The sequence below is a fragment of the Rhineura floridana genome, chromosome 3 (genome assembly GCF_030035675.1).
Source record: "Rhineura floridana isolate rRhiFlo1 chromosome 3, rRhiFlo1.hap2, whole genome shotgun sequence".
NCBI classification, from domain to species: Eukaryota; Metazoa; Chordata; class Lepidosauria; order Squamata; family Rhineuridae; genus Rhineura; species Rhineura floridana.
In genome coordinates this window covers 218,621,036-218,640,732 of record NC_084482.1, presented here as the reverse complement: position 1 = coordinate 218,640,732, position 19,697 = coordinate 218,621,036, and the positions used below count along the sequence as shown (strand labels likewise).

General features: G+C 43.1%; 1 protein-coding gene across 1 annotated transcript; it reads left to right on the top strand.

Moving 5' to 3' along the window:
* The first annotated feature begins 2,557 nt into the window (after positions 1-2,557).
* Positions 2,558-18,503, top strand: LOC133381662 (zinc finger protein 260-like). The gene is made up of 4 exons (XM_061621022.1): positions 2,558-2,692; positions 6,254-6,367; positions 13,371-15,176; positions 15,642-18,503. The coding sequence occupies exons 2-4, from the start codon at positions 6,292-6,294 to the stop codon at positions 15,719-15,721; spliced, it is 1,962 nt and encodes a 653-aa protein (XP_061477006.1). The 5' UTR covers positions 2,558-2,692; positions 6,254-6,291; the 3' UTR covers positions 15,722-18,503.
* The last annotated feature ends 1,194 nt before the right edge of the window (positions 18,504-19,697 follow it).

Sequence of the window (19,697 nt, the reverse complement as noted above, 5' to 3'; positions counted from 1 at the left end):
TAATTCAAATCATAATACAATACAATTGTTGTTCTTATGTGCCTTCAAGTCGATTACGACTTATGGCGACCCTGTAGAATAATGCCCTTTATTCTGTGGCAGGCCTCAGAATATAAATGGCTTTTTGCTTATATTTTAATATATAAAGATGCTTTGCTTACCAGAAATGTTTTTAAGGCTCACAAGGCTTAGCTGGAGGACATATCTTGGCTATCATTTTATTATGCTTAGGTTGCATAGACTGAAGGTCAAGGATTGAGGAACTGGGAGTAAGAACCGGGAAGCTGACCATGAGAAACCAGATGTCTGTAAAAAGCCAAGATAGGAAAGTACCCAAAATAACATCTTTCCTGATTAGTAATGTCCTTTGATGCTGTAATGCTTTAATGACATAGTGTACTTAGACTTTCAAAAAGCGTTTGACAAGGTACCTCACCAAAGGCTTCTGAGGAAGCTGAGCAGTCATGGAATAAGAGGAGAGGTCCTCTTGTGGATAAGGAATTGGTTAAGAAGCAGAAAGCAGAGAGTAGGAATAAACGGACAGTTCTCCCAATGGAGGGCTGTAGAAAGTGGAGTCCCTCAAGGATCGGTATTGGGACCTGTACTTTTCAACTTGTTCATTAATGACCTAGAATTAGGAGTGAGCAGTGAAGTGGCCAAGTTTGCTGACGACACTAAATTGTTCAGGGTTGTTAAAACAAAAAGGGATTGCGAAGAGCTCCAAAAAGACCTCTCCAAACTGAGTGAACGGGCGGAAAACTGGAAAATGCAATTCAATATAAACAAGTGTAAAATTATGCATATTGCAGCAAAAAATCTTAATTTCACATATACGCTCATGGGGTCTGAACTGGCGGTGACCGACCAGGAGAGAGACCTCGGGGTTGTGGTGGACAGCACGATGAAAATGTCGACCCGGTGTGCGGCAGCTGTGAAAAAGGCAAATTCCATGCTAGCAATAATTAGGAAAGGTATTGAAAATAAAACAGCCGATATCATAATGCTGTTGTATAAATCTATGGTGCGGCCGCATTTGGAATACTGTGTTCAGTTCTGGTCGCCTCATCTCAGAAAGGATATTATAGAGTTGGAAAAGGTTCAGAAGAGGGCAACCAGAATGATCAAGGGGATGGAGCGACTCCCTTACGAGGAAAGGTTGCAGCATTTGGGGCTTTTTCGTTTAGAGAAAAGGCGGGTCAGAGGAGACATGATAGAAGTGTATAAAATTATGCATGGCATTGAGAAAGTGGAGTGAGAAAAGTTCTTCTCCCTCTCTCATAATACTAGAACTCGTGGACATTCCAAGAAGCTGAATGTTGGAAGATTCAGGACAGACAAAAGGAAGTACTTCTTTACTCAGAGCATAGTTAAACTATGGAATTTGCTCCCACAAGATGCAGTAATGGCCACCAGCTTGGACGGCTTTAAAAGAAGATTAGACAAATTCATGGAGGACAGGGCTATCAATGGCTACTAGCCATGATGGCTGTGCTCTGCCACCCTAGTCAGAGGCAGCATGCTTCTGAAAACCAGTTGCCGGAAGCCTCAGGAGGGGAGAGTGTTCTTGCACTCGGGTCCTGCTTGCGGGCTTCCCCCAGGCACCTGGTAGGCCACTGTGAGAACAGGATGCTGGACTAGATGGGCCACTGGCCTGATCCAGCAGGCTCTTCTTATGTTCTTATGTTAATGATTATGTTTATGACACAACAGCTTGATTATGTATGTGACGCGTAGTAGCCTATAAATGTAATGGCTGCCAGCTTAATAGGGAGCTCACTTGATTGTGTTCTCCCTTTGCAAAGGTTCAATAAAGGCAAATTTTTCCTAGCTTGGTCTCGTCTCTAATTCCTGATCTGCAACGCAGGGAATTGGAGTCTAGATTGGCAGGCCTAAAAGCATAAGGCCTGGCCCTTTTGTAACAACCCTATGAATCAGCGACCTCCAAGAGCATTTGTCATGAACCACCCTGTTCAGATCTTGTAAGTTCAGGTCTGTGGTTTATTTATGGAATCAATCCATCTCTTGTTTGGCCTTCCTCTTTTTCTACTCCCTTCTGTTTTTCCCAGCATTATTGCCTTTTCTAGTGAATCATGTCTTCTCATGATGTGTCCAAAGTATGATAACCTCAGTCTCATCATTCTAGCTTCTAGTGACAGTTCTGGTTTAATTTGTTCACTTCTAACACCTAATTATTTGTCTTTTTCGCAGTCTATGGTATCCAGTGCAATACAATACAACGTAAAAAGTAAAAGGAGAAACAAAAATACAATTAAAAGTATGGACCACACTGAATGAAGCTTGTGGGCCACAGTTTGGGAACCCCTGGTCTGCTGGGCTCATCCCAAAGCTTCAAAGACTACGATTCCCAGAACCCTCTGCATCTTTCTCTCTCTCTCTCTCTCTCTCTCTCAAACACACACACACACACACACACACACACACACACACACACACACACACACTAAAAAGGACATAAACGAACTACAATTCCCATCAACCCTTGTGCCTCCCGGGCTGGCTTCAGGGCCTCGCTCCTAAGAGGACTGATGGGCTGCGGGTGGGAGGGGAGTTTGCTGGTTCTGCAGACCCAGGGCAAAGAGGGCTGATTTGCAAAGCGAGGGGCTGCGACATCCTTGCAAGAATTGCATCCTCGGGTGTGGAAAAGCCTCCGAGCCCCAGTTTGCAAATGCTGGTAAGGGGGCGGGGAGAGGAGGGACACCGTTTTTTCTCTGGGGCGGGGGGAGACGTACGCCTTGCTTGGTCCGAGTTTGCTTCGTAGCTTTGCTTGCTTTGTCTTGGAGCTGCACGGGGAGGGGGAGAGAGGGAGGCAGTTGGGGGCCCCTTTGTCCTGTTTGGAAGGCGAAAGAGGCAGAAACGAGGGGCCTTGGTGGGGGTCGGCAGTGGGAGGGAGGCTGAGTTTCCCCTTGTTAAGATGCGGAAGAGTCTGGCAGGGAAATTGCTGGCGAGAAGCATCGATGCATTGTTTAATTTTATTGCATAACGTTGCAAATCCTGGATCGCTTTGGGCCACTTTTTTTACTTTATAACGTTGCAAATCCTGGATCGCTTTGGGCCACTTTTGTTTTTGTACTGGGCTGCAGTGGAATTTGGCATAACTGCACGTTGCCTCTTGTTCAATAAAGCGCTTATTTATTTTATTTTCCCTTCGGATAGACTAAACGTTGTTTTTTAATTGCAGCCGATTCATAAGAATTCGTAACTCAGCGTGGCCTTCAGCGCTAGCCCAACTCATAAGAACATAAGAAGAGCCTGCTGGATCAGGCCAGTGGCCCATCTAGTCCAGCATCCTGTTTTCACAGTGGCCAACCAGGTGCCTGGGGGAAGCCCGCAAGCAGGACCCGAGTGCAAGAACACTCTCCCCTCCTGAGGCTTCCGGCAACTGGTTTTCAGAAGCATGCTGCCTCTGACTAGGGTGGCAGAGCTCAGCCATCATGGCTAGTAGCCATTGATAGCCCTGTCCTCCATGAATTGGTCTAATCTTCTTTTAAAGCCGTCCAAGCTGGTGGCCATTACTGCATCTTGTGGGAGCAAATTCCATAGTTTAATTATGCGCTGAGTAAAGAAGTACTTCCTTTTGTCTGTCCTGAATCTTCCAACATTCAGCTTCTTTGAATGTCCACGAGTTCTAGTATTATGAGAGAGGGAGAAGAACTTTTCTCTCTCCACTTTCTCAATGCCATGCATAATTTTATACACTTCTATCATGTCTCCTCTGACCCGCCTTTTCTCTAAACTACAAAGCCCCCAATGCTGCAACCTTTCCTCGTAAGGGAGTCGCTCCATCCCCTTGATCATTCTGGTTGCCCTCTTCTGAACCTTTTCCAAGTCCAGAATATCCTTTTTGAGATGAGGCGACCAGAACTGTACACTGTATTCCAAATGCGGCCGCACCATAGATTTATACAACGGCATTATGATATCGGCTGTTTTATTTTCAATACCTTTCCTAATTATTGCTAGCATGGAATTTGCCTTTTTCACAGCTGCCGCACACTGGGTCGACATTTTCATCGTGCTGTCCACTACAACCCCGAGGTCTCTCTCCTGGTCGGTCACCGCCAGTTCAGACCCCATGAGCGTATATGTGAAATTAAGATTGTTTGCTCCAATATGCATAATTTTACACTTGTTTATATTGAATTGCATTTGCCATTTTTCCGCCCATTCACTCAGTTTGGAGAGGTCTTTTTGGAGCTCTTCGCAATCCCTTTTTGTTTTAACAACCCTGAACAATTTAGTGTCGTCAGCAAACTTGGCCACTTCACTGCTCACTCCTAATTCTAGGTCATTAATGAACAAGTTGAAAAGTACAGGTCCCAATACCGATCCTTGAGGGATTCACTTTCTACAGCCCTCCATTGGGAGAACTGTCCGTTTATTCCTACTCTCTGCTTTCTGCTTCTTAACCAATTCCTTATCCACAAGAGGACCTCTCCTCTTATTCCATGACTGCTCAGCTTCCTCAGAAGCCTTTGGTGAGGTACCTTGTCAAACGCTTTTTGAAAGTCTAAGTACACTATGTCCACTGGATCACCTCTATCTGTATGCTTGTTGACACTCTCAAAGAATTCTAATAGGTTACTGAGACAGGACCTTCCCTTGCAGAAGCCATGCTGGCTCTGCTTCAGCAAGGCTTGTTCTCTATGTGCTTAGTCAATCTAGCTTTTATAATACTTTCTACCAGTTTTCCAGGGACAGAAGTTAAGCTAACTGGCCTGTAATTTCCGGGATCCCCTCTGGATCCCTTTTTGAAGATTGGCGTTACATTTGCCACTTTCCAGTCCTCAGGCACGGAGGAGGACCCGAGGGACAAGTTACATATTTTAGTTAGCAGATCAGCAATTTCACATTTAAGTTCTTTGAGAACTCTCAGGTGGATGCCATCCGGGCCCGGTGATTTGTCAGTTTTTATATTGTCCATTAAGCTTAGAACTTCCTCTCTCGTTACCACTATTTGTCTTAGTTCCTCAGAATCCCTTCCTGCAAATGTTAGTTCAGGTTCAGGGATCTGCCCTATATCTTCCACTGTGAAGACAGATGCAAAGAATTCATTTAGCTTCTCTGCAATCTCCTTATCGTTCTTTAGTACACCTTTGACTCCCTTATCATCCAAGGGTCCAATGGTCTCCCTAGATGGTCTCCTGCTTTGAATGTATTTACAGAATTTTTTGTTGTTGGTTTTTATGTTCTTAGCAATGTGCTCCTCAAATTCTTTTTTAGCATCCCTTATTGTCTTCTTGCATTTCTTTTGCCAGAGTTTGTGTTCTTTTTTATTTTCCTCATTCGGACAAGACTTCCATTTTCTGAAGGAAGACTTTTTGCCTCTAAGAGCTTCCTTGACTTTGCTCGTTAACCATGCTGGCATCTTCTTGGCCCTGGCGGTACCTTTTCTGATCTGCGGTATGCACTCCAGTTGAGCTTCTAATATAGTGTTTTTAAACAACTTCCAAGCATTTTCGAGTGATGTGACCCTCTGGACTTTGTTTTTCAGCTTTCTTTTTACCAATCCCCTCATTTTTGTGAAGTTTCCTCTTTTGAAGTCAAATGTGACCGTGTTGGATTTTCTTGGCAATTGGCCATTTACATGTATGTTTAATTTAATAGCACTGTGGTCAAATAGCTCTTCCCACTTCAGATTTTGCACACAAGTCTGTAATATATGGCCACGTCTACACCATATGTCAAAATCACTGTTAGACAGCTTAATCTTAGATGATGTTTTTAAAGCTTATAGTTCCACACCCTTAACAAGCTACAGTTCCCAGGATTCTTTATGACAGTTAAAGTGGTACAGCAGCACTTTAAATGTATGATGTGGGCATGATCTAAAACACCACACAGACACAAAAATGGTTACAAGCTGCAGTGGCTGTGTTCTCCCTCCACTCTCGGAGGCGAGTGAATGCCAGTTGCTGGGAATCACAAGTGTGGCGAGTTGCCGTTGTGCTCATGTCCTGTGCGAGGTCTTCACATTGGGTCATCTGGTTGGTTATTAGGAGAACAGGCCGTTGGGCTATGATGGGAGTTTGGCCTGATCCTGCAGGGTTTTTCCTATGTCCATACTCGAGAGAGTTTCCTCCTGGGTTTGTGTATGTGTGTTTAAAAGCTTCCTTTCATCACCGAACCCTAAGGGATGGAATGGGCTATAATTCTAAATTAAAGTGTAAAAAAAAAAAAGCACTCGAATGTTAAATAGTACCTTTGGATGCTCTCTGTTCATTTCTTTCCTCAGAAGGGTTTCTGGTCCCGAAGCCGGCACTCTTCGCCCAGATGGAGCGCGGGGAAGAGTTGTGGGCTCCAGATTCTCGGGTCCAGGAAGAAATTAAGACCTCCAACACCAGTCCAGGTGAGGGGTGCATGCCAGTGGGCCTCACTGGGGGCAGGCCTCAAAAAGCTAATTGGGAAAGGGTACATTCCTACAGGGTCTTGAGAAGCAAACGTTTTATAAAATGCCATGTTCCCTTGAATATTGTTGTTGTTACGTGGCTTCAAGTCGATTATGACTTATGGTGACCCTATGAATCGGTGACCTCCAACAGCATCTGTCATGAACCACCCTGTTCATGAATCACCCTTGAAGATACTGCCAGTTAAATATTTTGGAATTTGATTACAAGAAAATATTAATGGCCCATCACGGTGGTTTCCAAACTCCCCCCCCCCCCCCGGGGACCACTTGAGAATTTCTGATGGTCTTGCCGGACCACTTAATGGTTTTTCTGCCTGCTGTAGCCATTGTACTGCACTAGATGCTGTACAATTTTTAATTCCCTAGATTTTTTGTAATATAAAAAACCCATAAGAAATAAAAGCAGTAAGAAAGATGCAATTAAAATCGATATGAATATTTACTGTGGTCATGCCATTGACCACCTAAATGAAGCTTGTGGGCAACTGGTCGCCCATGGACCACAGGTTGGGAACCCCTGGCCTAGTAGAATATTATAAAGAAGATTCTTTTTTAAAAAACCATTGGTCTACATTAAAAGATTTCTTGCATAGGTGTCCTACACTGATCTTGACAAGCCTCCCAGTCAGCTCCACACAGAGCTCCGTGTGAGGAAACTACTTCCTACCTTAAGATTTTGAAGTGGCAGCCCTCTGGTTTGAGCTCAGCACAATTCCTTTCTCATTGCCTCTAGATACATGGCCAGGACAACATGGGGACGTTGACTCCTGTCGTGGGGGTTGGTTCCTTGCGGGGAAGGTGTGCACTTTTTGAGAATGTGGACTCTGGAGTTCCTGATCCAAGGGTTCCTGGCTCAGGCTTCCAGAGTTGGTTTCCAGCAACTCTGCCGCGCATTCAGTGGATCTCGCTGACTCTTCCTCATTCAAGTCTGCCCATAGAATCATAGAATAGTAGAGTTGGAAGGGGCCTATAGGGCCATCGAGTCCAACCCCCTGCTCAATGCAGGAATCCAAATCAAAGCATTCCTGACAGATGGCTGTCCAGCTGCCTCTTAAATGCCTCCAGTGCTGGAGAGCCCACTACCACTCTAGGTCATTGGTTCCATTGTTGTATGGCTTTAACAGTTAGGACGTTCTTTTGATGTTCAGTGAAAATCTGGCTTCCTGCAACTTGAGCCCGTTATTCTGTGTCCTGCACTCCGGGACAATCAAGAAGAGATCCCGGCCCTCCTCTGTGTGACAACCTTTCATGTACTTAAAGAGTGCTATCATATCTCCCCTCAGTCTTCTCTTCTCCAGGCTAAATATGCCCAGTTCTTTCAGTCTCTCTCCTCATAGGGCTTTGTTTCCAGTCCCCTGATCATCCATGTTGGGGGTTGCCAATAGCAAGGGAAATAGCACCAATTGAAATGGATATGCTGTTATTTTTGTTGGTGACCATTCTTGTTCCTGTACAAAGAACTTTACTGCAAAATGGAAACAGACTGCCTTCAAGTCGATTCCAACTTGTGGGCGACCCTATGAATAGGGTTTTCATGGTAAGCGGTATTCAGAGGTGGTTTGCCATTGCCTTCCTCTGAGGCTGAGAGGCAGTGACTGGCCCAAGGTCACCCAGGGAGCTTCATGGCTGGGTGGGGATTTGAACCCTGGTCTCCCAGGTCATAATCCAGCACCTTAACCACTACACCACACTGGCTCTACAAGCCTTATTTTGCTTTTTTAAAAATAAATTTTATTACGATACAGTATGTACATTTCTGACACAAAAAGAAAGATAATTACAGCTTACAATCTAATGCTATATATTACAAATGAGACAAGTACCCACACACCAAAATCCAAATCATAACTAAAAATTAGAAGTTAAAGCAAAACAATTTCTCCTTCATACGCTATAAAACATTAATCGCTATAAGTAATTAAACTGTTCATTATTGAAACAAAAGCCCCCTTACATTCTTAATTTGTGTTACGCTTCCATTGTGTTCAGTCGTTTTCATTTTTTTGCTACTTTGACCCGTGACTTTTGGGTGGTGGGTGAGCGACAGTTCCAAATTTTACAAAGATGTAAAAATAAAATAGCACACACACACATGCCAACCTAGATTCCACCTAATGCTTCCTGTTGTCCTCTTCCCCCCAAGAGCCAGAGCCTGGAGCCCAGCTGGATCAAGCAGAAGCTGCCAGGGTGCAGCATTCATGGGCTTCTGGTGAAGCAAAGGTTGCAAAGGCCAGCTCAGGCGAGGAGGCTTTGAGGGTCCCTGTCCTTAGCAGGCAGCAATCATGAAAGTGTGTGTGTTAAAGCAGACATTTAAAGAGAGTTAAAGACAGCCAGTGTAGTGGTTAGAGTGTCAGACCGGGACCTGGGAGACCAGGGTTCAAATCCCCACTCAGCCATGAAGCTCACTGGTTGGCCCTTGGGCCAGTCACTGCCTCTCAGCCTAACCTACCTCACAGGGTTATTGGGATGAAGTGAGGAACGGGAGAACCATGGATGTCACCTTGAGCTCTCTGGAGAAAAAGGTGAGATATAAAACTCAAAATCAATTATTGTGAGGTGACCTTGGTTTTATGTTGGGAAATGTTTGTAAGAAACATAACAAACTGAAACATGTTACTTGCATAAGTATTCAACCCCTGTGCTGTGGAAGCTCCTAGTTTACACAAACGAACGCAATTGCTTTATGGAGGACACAGTTACCTTACCATTGGCCTCCGCCTGTGAACCATTAAAGTGTCTGTCACACTGTCAGGATAAAAACCCCACTGTTGAAGGATCATTGGTCAGGCTGTGGATCAGAAGGAAAATGAAGACCAAAGAGCATTCTACAGAAGTGAGGGATAATATAATACAAATGCATAGATTAGGAAAAGGGTACAAAGTAATATCCAAGTGTCTGGATATCCCAGTGAGCAAAGATGGATCAATAATCAGGAAGTGGAAGCTGCATCACACCACCCAGGCACTGCCATGAAAAGACCGTCCCTCAAAACTCAGCACGAACAAGAAGACTTACGAGAGAAGCCACAGAGAGTCCAGCAATCACTTTGAAGGAGCTACAGAGTTCAGTTGCTGGGAGTGGAGTAATGGTGCGCCAGTCAACCATATCAAGAGCTCTGCATAACACTGGCCTGTATGGGAGGATGGCAAGAAAGAAGCCGTGACTCAAAAAGTACCATCTGAAAGCCTGCGAGTGCCCCAGCTGTGATGTGGGGAAAGGAATTGGTTAAGAAGCAGAAAGCAGAGAGTAGGAATAAACGGACAGTTGTCCCAATGGAGGGCTGTAGAAAGTGGAGTCCCTCAAGGATCGGTATTGGGACCTGTACTTTTCAACTTGTTCATTAATGACCTAGAATTAGGAGTGAGCAGTGAAGTGGCCAAGTTTGCTGACGACACTAAATTGTTCAGGGTTGTTAAAACAAAAAGGGATTGCGAAGAGCTCCAAAAAGACCTCTCCAAACTGAGTGAATGGGCGGAAAAATGGCAAATGCAATTCAATATAAACAAGTGTAAAATTATGCATATTGGAGCAAAAAATCTTAATTTCACATATACGCTCATGGGGTCTGAACTGGCGGTGACCGACCAGGAGAGAGACCTCGGGGTTGTAGTGGACAGCACGATGAAAATGTCGACCCAGTGTGCGGCAGCTGTGAAAAAGGCAAATTCCATGCTAGCAATAATTAGGAAAGGTATTGAAAATAAAACAGCCGATATCATAATGCTGTTGTATAAATCTATGGTGCGGCCGCATTTGGAATACTGTGTACAGTTCTGGTCGCCTCATCTCAAAAAGGATATTCTAGAGTTGGAAAAGGTTCAGAAGAGGGCAACCAGAATGATCAAGGGGATGGAGCGACTCCCTTACGAGGAAAGGTTGCAGCATTGGGGGCTTTTTAGTTTAGAGAAAAGGCGGGTCAGAGGAGACATGATAGAAGTGTATAAAATTATGCATGGCATTGAGAAAGTGGATAGAGAAAAGTTCTTCTCCCTCTCTCATAATACTAGAACTCGTGGACATTCCAAGAAACTGAATGTTGGAAGATTCAGGACAGACAAAAGGAAGTACTTCTTTACTCAGCGCATAGTTAAACTATGGAATTTGCTCCCACAAGATGCAGTAATGGCCACCAGCTTGGATGGCTTTAAAAGAAGATTAGACCAATTCATGGAGGACAGGGCTATCAATGGCTACTAGCCATGATGGCTGTGCTGTGCCACCCTAGTCAGAGGCAGCATGCTTCTGAAAACCAGTTGCCGGAAGCCTCAGGAGGGGAGAGTGTTCTTGCACTCGGGTCCTGCTTGCGGGCTTCCCCCAGGCACCTGGTTGGCCGCTGTGAGAACAGGATGCTGGACTCGATGGGCCACTGGCCTGATCCAGCAGGCTCTTCTTATGTTCTTATGTTCTTAAAGGTTTTGTGGTTAGATGAGACCAAGATAGAGCTTTTTGGCCAAAACTCAAAGCGCTATGTGTTGTGCAAACCCATGCCTCAAGGCGCACCATCCCTACAGTGAAGTATGGTGGTGGCAGCATCATGCTGTGGGGATGCTTCTCATTAGCAGGGACTGGGCATCTTGTTAAAATTGAAGGAAGAATGGATGGGGCAAAATGCAGGGAAATACTGCAAGAGAACCTGCTTCAGTCCACTAAAATATTGAAGCTTGGGAGGAAATTCACTTTTCAGCAGGACAATGATTCCCAGCACAAGGCCAAAGCAACAAAAAGGTGAATGTTCTCCAGTGGCCCAGTCCAAGTCCTGATCTCAATCCCACGGAGAATCTGTGGCACTCTTTGAAAATTGCAGTCCCCAAGCGACATCCAACCAACCTGAATGACCTGGAGCGAATCTGCCAAGAAGAATGGGTCAAAATCCCTCCGACACTGTGGGCAAAGCTGGTACATACCTACCCCAAAAGACTTAAAGCTGTTATTGCAGCAAAAGGTGGCTCTACCAAATATTAATGTGTGGGGGTTGAATGTTTCAGCTTTTTGTTTCTTACAAACATTTCCCAACATAAAACCAATGTCACCTTACAATAATTGATGTTGAGTTTCAGTGTTTCAAAATAATACACCATACCAAACGAAATTGCAATGTACCCTTTATATTTCAGTAACATGACAGCATTGGTCAGGGGTCTGATTACTTTTGCAAGGCACTGTATGTCCCCAAGGTTTAATAATAACTGTTAGCAATGAGAATAGAATAATTAAACGAAGCAAACACACACAGACAACAAATGTTTTTTAAAAATGTGTAAATGAGGATGGGACTGGGATTGATTGGGAAAGAATAGAAAACATGCACAAGCTGAACATATGCCACCCAGTTCCCACCAAACATTTACAACAGATAGAACTTACAAAATATTTCTACATTTTTGACTTCAGCCCTTTCAAGCATTGTGATTAGAGTTTGTTGGGTGGGTTGATAGCATTCTGACCTTCCTTACTCTCTCTCCGCCATGGCGTTCTCCTTTATGGTTTTGTAATTGCTCCATTTCAGAGACACCCTGTCTGGGTTCATTAGAGACTGCAAACACACGGAGACTTGAGCTACAGATCTGTACAAATCGATTTGGGACTAGCTGATCCGCTCTGTAGAGATTTGTCTCTGCCTCAACCCAATCTGGACAGGATACAAATTATCATGAATCAGCCCAATTTGGTTTATGATTTGTACAAATACAATGCATAGTTCTACCTTGAATGCTGAATATGACCTAAGACTCAAGTTGGCAAAGGGTTATATTCGACTAACTTTTATTCAAAGCGGACCCATTGAATTTAATGGCTGGGCCGTTAATTGCAGTGGGTCTGCTCTGAGTAAAAATTAGTTGAATGCAACCCAAATATTACACCAAGCGTCGAAGAACTTCATTTAACACAACAAGCACATAAAAGAAGCAATAATGATAATAAAAAATCACACAGCACTGGCAAAATGCATTATAATTGCTACAACAGGCAGAAAAATCATTAAGTGGTCTGTCAAGGCCCTCAGCAATTTTTAAGGGGTCCAGGCAGAAAAAAAGGTTTGGGAACCACTGCATTAAATTAAAGTAATTGAAATACATGGTGGGGAGAACGTTGTTTCATTCAGGTCCTGTTTGTGAGTTTCGCAGAGGTGTCTGGTTGGCCACTCTGAGAACATGATGCTGGCTTAGATGGCCCCTAGGCCCGATCCAGCTATGGGGCTATTTTCCCCCCACTTTGAATTGTGCTTTATTGAGATTTCTAGTAAATGTAACAACAAGCAAGTAAAACAACAAAGTACAACAGACAGTCTATATAAAATAGAAAAAAAAGTACAATCAGCAACAGAAGCTTTATATATATAATAGAAAGAATACCAGAAAGCGGAATAATAGAATTTAAAAGTAGGGTACGCATCCCACCAAAAGGAAGTTAAGGATGAGGGTGGTCTCGCTTCTGCCCCATCTTCGATAGCATGACATTAAAAGGGATACTGCATTGGAATAAATTTATCGGAGGATTTCTCCCCCCAAGCTTTTTTTTTGCTCTTGAGTTAATTTTTCATCTAGTGCAAGTTGCCGAAGTCTGGTAAACCATTTTTTTTTTATCGATAAATGTTCTCTGCACCCTTGCAATATTTGGCTATTTCAAGCTTCCCTGGAAATAGGAATCTGGATAGGGGAAACATCTGAGTTTTAGGAACAATGGAACCCTCTTTAAGGAAAAGAAGTGCCAAGGCCAGATCTGGGATAATTGTAGCTCTAAGAGCTTTACTAGAAATGTGAAAAACATCACTCCAGAATTGTCACACTTTGTTACAGTCCCACCATAAACGTAGGAAAGTGCCACAGATCAGACATCCCCTCTAGCACAGAGAGGAAAGGGAGCTACAGGGCTATTTTTACTTTCTTAATGTCTCAAATGTTCAATGCCATTTTTTTTTCTGTTTACCTTTTATCCCAGGAGATGCCTTTAGGGAAAAGAACATGTGTTATGTGTGCGGGAAGCATTTTACTCATCTTGTCAGACACTGGCGAGTCCACACTGGATATAAACCATACAAATGCTTGCGATGTGGAAAACAGTTTGCTCAACAATCATATTTATTAAACCACCAGAGAGTGCACACAGGAGAGAGACCCTACAAATGTTCAGAATGTGGGGAGAGGTTTTCTCAGCAAGCTCACCTAGTGAGGCACAGGAGAGTCCACACAGGAGAGAAACCATACAAATGCATGGAGTGTGGGAAATGTTTTGCTGACAAATCTGGCTTGATGATCCACCAGAGAGTCCACACAGGAGAGAAACCATACAAATGCATGGAGTGTGGGAAATGTTTTGCATATAGCTCAGCTTATTTAGAACACATGAGAATCCACACTGGAGAGAAGCCCTATACATGCACAGAGTGTGGGATATGTTTTCGTCGCCGTTCACACCTTTCAGGACATCGGAGAATTCACACAGGAGAGAAAAGTTATAAATGCATGGATTGTGGGAAGTGTTTTACTGACAAGTATACCTTGGTGATCCACCGGAGAGTTCACACAGGAGAGAAACCATATAAATGTACAGTGTGTGGGAAATGTTTTGCTTACAACTCAAGTTATTTGAAACATCAGAGAAATCACACTGGAGCAAAACCTTATAAATGCCCTGAGTGCGGGAAGTGTTTTCCCCACTGGCCAGATCTTAAGATCCATAAGAGAGTCCACAGCGGAGATAAACCATTTAAATGTTTGGAGTGTGGGAAATGTTTTGGTTACAAATCCTACCTACTGGACCATCACAGGCTTCACACAGGGGAGAAACCTTACGAATGCTCAGAGTGTGGGAAATGTTTTGTTCAGCGGTCAAACTTTAAGACACATCAGAAAATCCATACTGGAAAGAAACCGTATAAATGTTCAGAATGTGGGAAGTTTTTTGCCCAGGGATCAGGGTTAGTAGTACACCAGAGAGTACACACAGGAGAAAAACCATATAAATGCCTCAAGTGTGGGAAATACTTTACTCGTTCCTGTAGCTTGGTGAAACACCAGAGATCCCACACTGGAGAGAAACCCTATGAATGTCTGCGGTGTGGAAAATGCTTTGCTCGCCAATCATCCCTAATACAACACCTCAAAGTACACACTGGAGAAAAACCTTACAAATGCCTGGAGTGTGACAAGTGTTTTGCTCTCCGCTCAGCCCTTGTAAAACATCAAAGACTCCACACAGGAGAGAAGCCTTATAAATGCTTGGAATGTGAAAAAAGTTTTGCTCGACACTCAAGTCTTGTAACACACAAGAGAATACACACAGGAGAGAAACCCTATAAATGTTTGGAGTGTGGGAAATGTTTCACTCAACACTCAAACCTAGCAACACACAAGAGAGTCCACACAGGAGATAAACCTTACGAATGTCCTGACTGTGGGAAACGTTTTACTCAGAGGCCACATCTTGCAATTCACCAGACGACCCACTCTGGACAAAAGCAGTGCAAATGCTTAGAGTGTGGGAAATGTTTTGCTCATAGATTCCTCCTTGCTAGTCATCAAAGAGTGCATACTGGAGTGAAACCTTATAAGTGCCTTGAGTGTGGGAAATGTTTCACACAACACGCTCACCTCACAACTCATTGGAGAGTGCACACAGGAGAAAAACCATATCAATGTCTTGAGTGCAGGAAATGTTTCAGGCAACGTGCGCATCTTTTGATCCATCAGAAAGTCCATATGGGACGCAAATCAAACCATGCTATACCTCAGAGATCCCTTTCAGGTGAGAAGTGTTCTGACAAGCAATTTGTGGCGATAGTGTGTGTGTGTGTGCATAACAGGTGTGTGTAACAGATTCTGAATGGTGGGGGCAGGGGAGGTCAGTGCGTTTCTATGTGTTCTCTTGCACAGGAACACGCGGCCCTGAATGTGGAGTGTCTGGTGCTGGAGAACAGGCCACCCTCTGTCTGGGACAATGTGCAATGCTTAATTTTTTCTTCATATCAGTAAATGGTGGAAAGTGAAGGGAATTAGGGTGGAGCCAGATTTTCAGGTGAAGATGAGTTGCGTGTCAAAAGCTTTCTGTGATTTTTGTTTGGGTCTCATAAATATCTTGCTGACCTATGGACTTTGGAGTTCTGTTTTGGTCTCTCTTGAGTAGTTTGGGGGTTGTTCTCCTCCCGCCCCCCAATTTCCCAGCTGTCTCCAGGGTCTGAGTTAATAAGTCTCTCTCTTTTTTTAATTCCAGCGTTAAATTCAGAGACGGGCAGTACCTCCTTTAAGAATAGAAAACATCAAAGCAAAACGACACAGGAAAGAAGTATATAAATGGATTTCATGTGGGAGAACTCTGTGCCTGAGTAAAGCATCCACGCATAATGAATCCACATGGAAAAGAAGCCCTGTAGCTAGTAGAAGATGCATTCAGTTTTTTGATAGGATAGCTGAAGAAATTGCACGTCGGATGCTACAATATCCACATCCTTTGTAAATCGGGCAAAGAACCATAAACAGAAAGATGGTCCTCTGCATCTTTTGTGTGCTGATCTGTAAGTTAGCCTTCCCCCAGGCACCTGGTTGGCCACTGTGAGAACAGGATGCTGGACTAGATGGGCACTGGCCTGATCCAGCAGGCTGTTCTTATGTTCTTATGTTCAAATGGCTTTCCTGTTCGAAATAAAGCTTGAGTGCTTAGCCAGAAATGAGCCAAGGATAAATGAAATGTGTGAAACGCAACTTGCAAGAGTAGTGGTTGGGAAACTGACTGAATGCCATCTCCAAGCTTGTCATAGGAACTTATTTAGCTGTAGATTTTATTTGGTGTCCTGTCCCAGTCATCTCCCCCTCTGTAACACACACACACACACAGATGCTCTTTAAGTGATAGGGGTTTTACACCACATCTCCACCTGTGCTGCCTTAACTAGCCATCAGCAACCAGAAACCTAGATGAAATCCCACTTAGGAAGAGAAAATTTAACTCCCCCCCCCCAACATATCTAGATCTACACAGTGCTGATTTAAGTAGTGGAGAAGTTGATGTGTAGACACCGCTTTCAGCTCAAGCTCAGCGTAAGCCTCAGTTTTAGGTTATAAAGTGCAGCAAGGAGCAACTCCTCCATGAGGAAAGTTTGCCGTATTTGGGACTTTTCAGTTTAGAGCAAAGGCAAGCAAGAGGGGATATTATATGAATGCATAAACTTATGCATGGCATTGAAAATGTGGATAGAGAATTTTTTTTCTCCCTCTCTCATAACACTAGAACTCGCGTACATCCGATGAAGCTGGATGGATGTTGGAAGATTCAGGATTAATAAAAGAAAATACTTCACATAGGACGTGGTGTGGGGCCCATGGTACATGTTTTCATCTATGGTGGTAGTGCCCCTGGATAAAACATTTCTGGGCTGAGATTTTTGAAGAAATATCTAAAATTTACCACGTTCCTATTCAGATGTTACCCCAGTTGTGCCTTTTTTGATTGATATTTTATTTAAAGATCTTGTAATGTGTCTCTTATTTCCTGCTTGTCTTTCATTTCCTCAAACATGCAAAACGTCAGATAATTTGAACATTTCCATTTGGTATAAGAATACCTGGAATGTTGCCATTTTAGAAAAAAATATTTATGATCTATTCAAGGCAGAGCTAAACCAGAGACATTTAATGTGGTATGGTGGGACTTTATTTTCTATACCTCTAAACACCAGGCCTTTTGAGAAAACATAAGAAGATTCATAATTTGCTTTTGAACTGTTTTGTCACGTTACTTTATGCCACCATCCATCCCTGTTTTTTTCCTTTTTTTTTTACAATAAAGAAAGGCGGGGGGGGGGAAGAAAGCCACAGATCACAATAGCCCGTCTTGCCATTTTCACACAAGATAGTTATGTGTTAGACAATATTTTGAAAGCAAATTGGCAAATGTGCTCCAATGTGTTTCAGTGCAGAAGAGTTGGGAGGCTGGAAAGTGGTTGAAAAGCACAACATGGAGAATAATAATAATAATAATAATAAATAATAAAATTTTATTTTAGGCCGCCTATCTGGCTGAATGAACAGCCACTCTAGGCGGCGTACATAATTAAAATTTTAAAATACACATATAAATACAATTATAACATATTCAATTTACCCACATCTGTACACTATAAAATTAAAATCAGCACTTCATAGGACAGTAGATATACAACCGAAGAGAAAAAGGCTCTTTCCTCTCTAAAAGACTGGGAGGGATGCGTTTGAAAGAGAGGTCATCAAAATCCTTCTGAATGTGAGAGTAGCCAGGCATATTTCTGGATAACAGAAATTAACAGCCTATTTTAGGGATGTGCTAGAATTCCGCCCAATTCCAATTTGGTACTGAATTCTCCATTAATTTGCTTATTCTCTCTCATTGCGGATCATATTTTTATGTAGTGATTTTCAGCAACTGTTTTCAAAAACAGGGTTTTTTAAAAATAAAAAGCCCAGCTCTAAAATACCAATATTAATGATAAATTTATCAATATTTTTCATGTTAATATCAATATTTCTTGCGAAGTAAAAAAAAAATCAGTAGAAACAGCAGCTAGCAGACAAAGAACGAACTCAAATCAATACCAGACTGTTAGGGCGACAAAACGCTTTCAAACTGTCAACAGATCCCGTCCTTAGCTTCTTGCAGGACAGAACCATTTCTGCAGCACAAAAGCACAGCATTTAAAAAGTAGAAGAAATGTGAGTGGTAAAACAAATGGTTCTTGAAAAGTAGGGGTGGAAGGAGAGGCCTTGTTGCTGATTTGGTGAGAGTAATTGTAACTAGCCCCAGCTGGACAGTTGACTTGGAGGAAGCATCTCTGCAAAGAAATAACTTTAAAAGGCAGACTGTGCCAGCATGGCGGGCAGACTCTAGCGGGTCACTCCTAAAGTGGAAACACTAAAGGGGGGATGGTTGCACTTTAGGGATCTCCACGAGGGGTTTTTCATCCTAAGACCTTGTTTCTGATCCTAAACCTGGATGAATCAATGTTGCTTGATGGGAGAATGTGGAAGGAAAGTTATTGCTAATTGTGTGGGGTGAAAACCCAGAATAATGGTGGCCATAAGGGTCCCCAGGGTAAGAGCCAGGGTGGGGGTGTCTGCACAACTGCTGGGGAGGGATAGGGTGGGGGTCCTGGATGTTCAAAGATTGAGTCTCAGATCCAAAGACTTTGGGTACAAGTGCGTCACCTGGAACAGAGTGATGTTTTGTATGCTACTCTTCTGTTTCTTGACTATGCTACTATTCTGGTTTTTCTGTCGGTATTATTCTTTGGTTTAGTTTAATCTATTAAAATTTCGATTAGCTTATTTGTATTGTTTTAATGCAATGTTGAATGGTTTGTTTTGTACATACTGGCGTCGTGATGATTTCTAATTGTTTCTAATACGTGTTTGGATTCTTAGTTTTCATTTGATAATGCTGTAATCTACTTTGAGCACACTTTTGTGTTAAAGCGTCGTACAAATAAACAGAAGATGTTGACACCGTTTGCCACAATTACAAATTATTTATTAGAAATAAGATTGTGTAAAAATCACTCAGAGCAACCCCTGATGATCATGAACAGCATAAAGACTAGTGTGGTTGATCAGGTATCTAGTGGGAATCAGGCTGTGATAAAGCAATGCATGTTATAAGCCCAAAGGGCTTGTGGCAGTTGCTGTCATTGTCCATTCATTTTAATGATTTCATGATTTATGCAAGATGAAGATAAATTTATATCTAAGGTGCTATATTCCCAAGACACATATGTGGGTTCTGTTACTGCTGTACTAGACAACATGGATTGTCAAAATGGAATATATAAAGAATCAGATGCCATCTTTAGTTTTGGTTATTAGATGCTCCTTTGTATTCAGATCAGGCCTGAGTACTATAATGTAGCACTTGGGAATGAAGATGCAGCCCAGAAGCCCAGCACTGGAGGCCAAGATAGAGAAGACCTGCACGGCTACCATATATTTCCCCTTCGTGCTCAGGTAGGTGGACACAAAGGACACCCAAACACTGCAGAAGACCAGCATGCTGAAGGTGATCAGCTTGGCTTCATTGAAGGCCCCTGGCAGCTTCCTGGCTAGAAAAGCCACCATGAAGCAGATGGCAGCCAGGATGCCCATGTAGCCAAGGGCACCATAAAACATGGCAACAGACCCTTCATTGCATTGCAGGATGATCTCTCCAGGTTGAGAATGCATGTCAGAATCTGGGAATGGGGGCGACATCCCCAGCCAGATGGTGCAGATGACAACTTGGACACTGGTGCAGGAAACGACAATGGAG

What these genes read in the sequence shown, in the direction of transcription:
- LOC133381662 (XM_061621022.1), top strand. Translation starts at nt 6,292, where the DNA reads ATGGAGCGCGGGGAAGAGTTGTGGGCTCCAGATTCTCGGGTCCAGGAA. An exon ending in GACCTCCAACACCAGTCCAG is followed by an intron (nt 6,368 to 13,370) that starts GTGAGGGGTGCA and finishes CTTTTATCCCAG; the next exon opens with GAGATGCCTTTAGGGAAAAG. An exon ending in ACCTCAGAGATCCCTTTCAG is followed by an intron (nt 15,177 to 15,641) that starts GTGAGAAGTGTT and finishes TTTTAATTCCAG; the next exon opens with CGTTAAATTCAGAGACGGGC.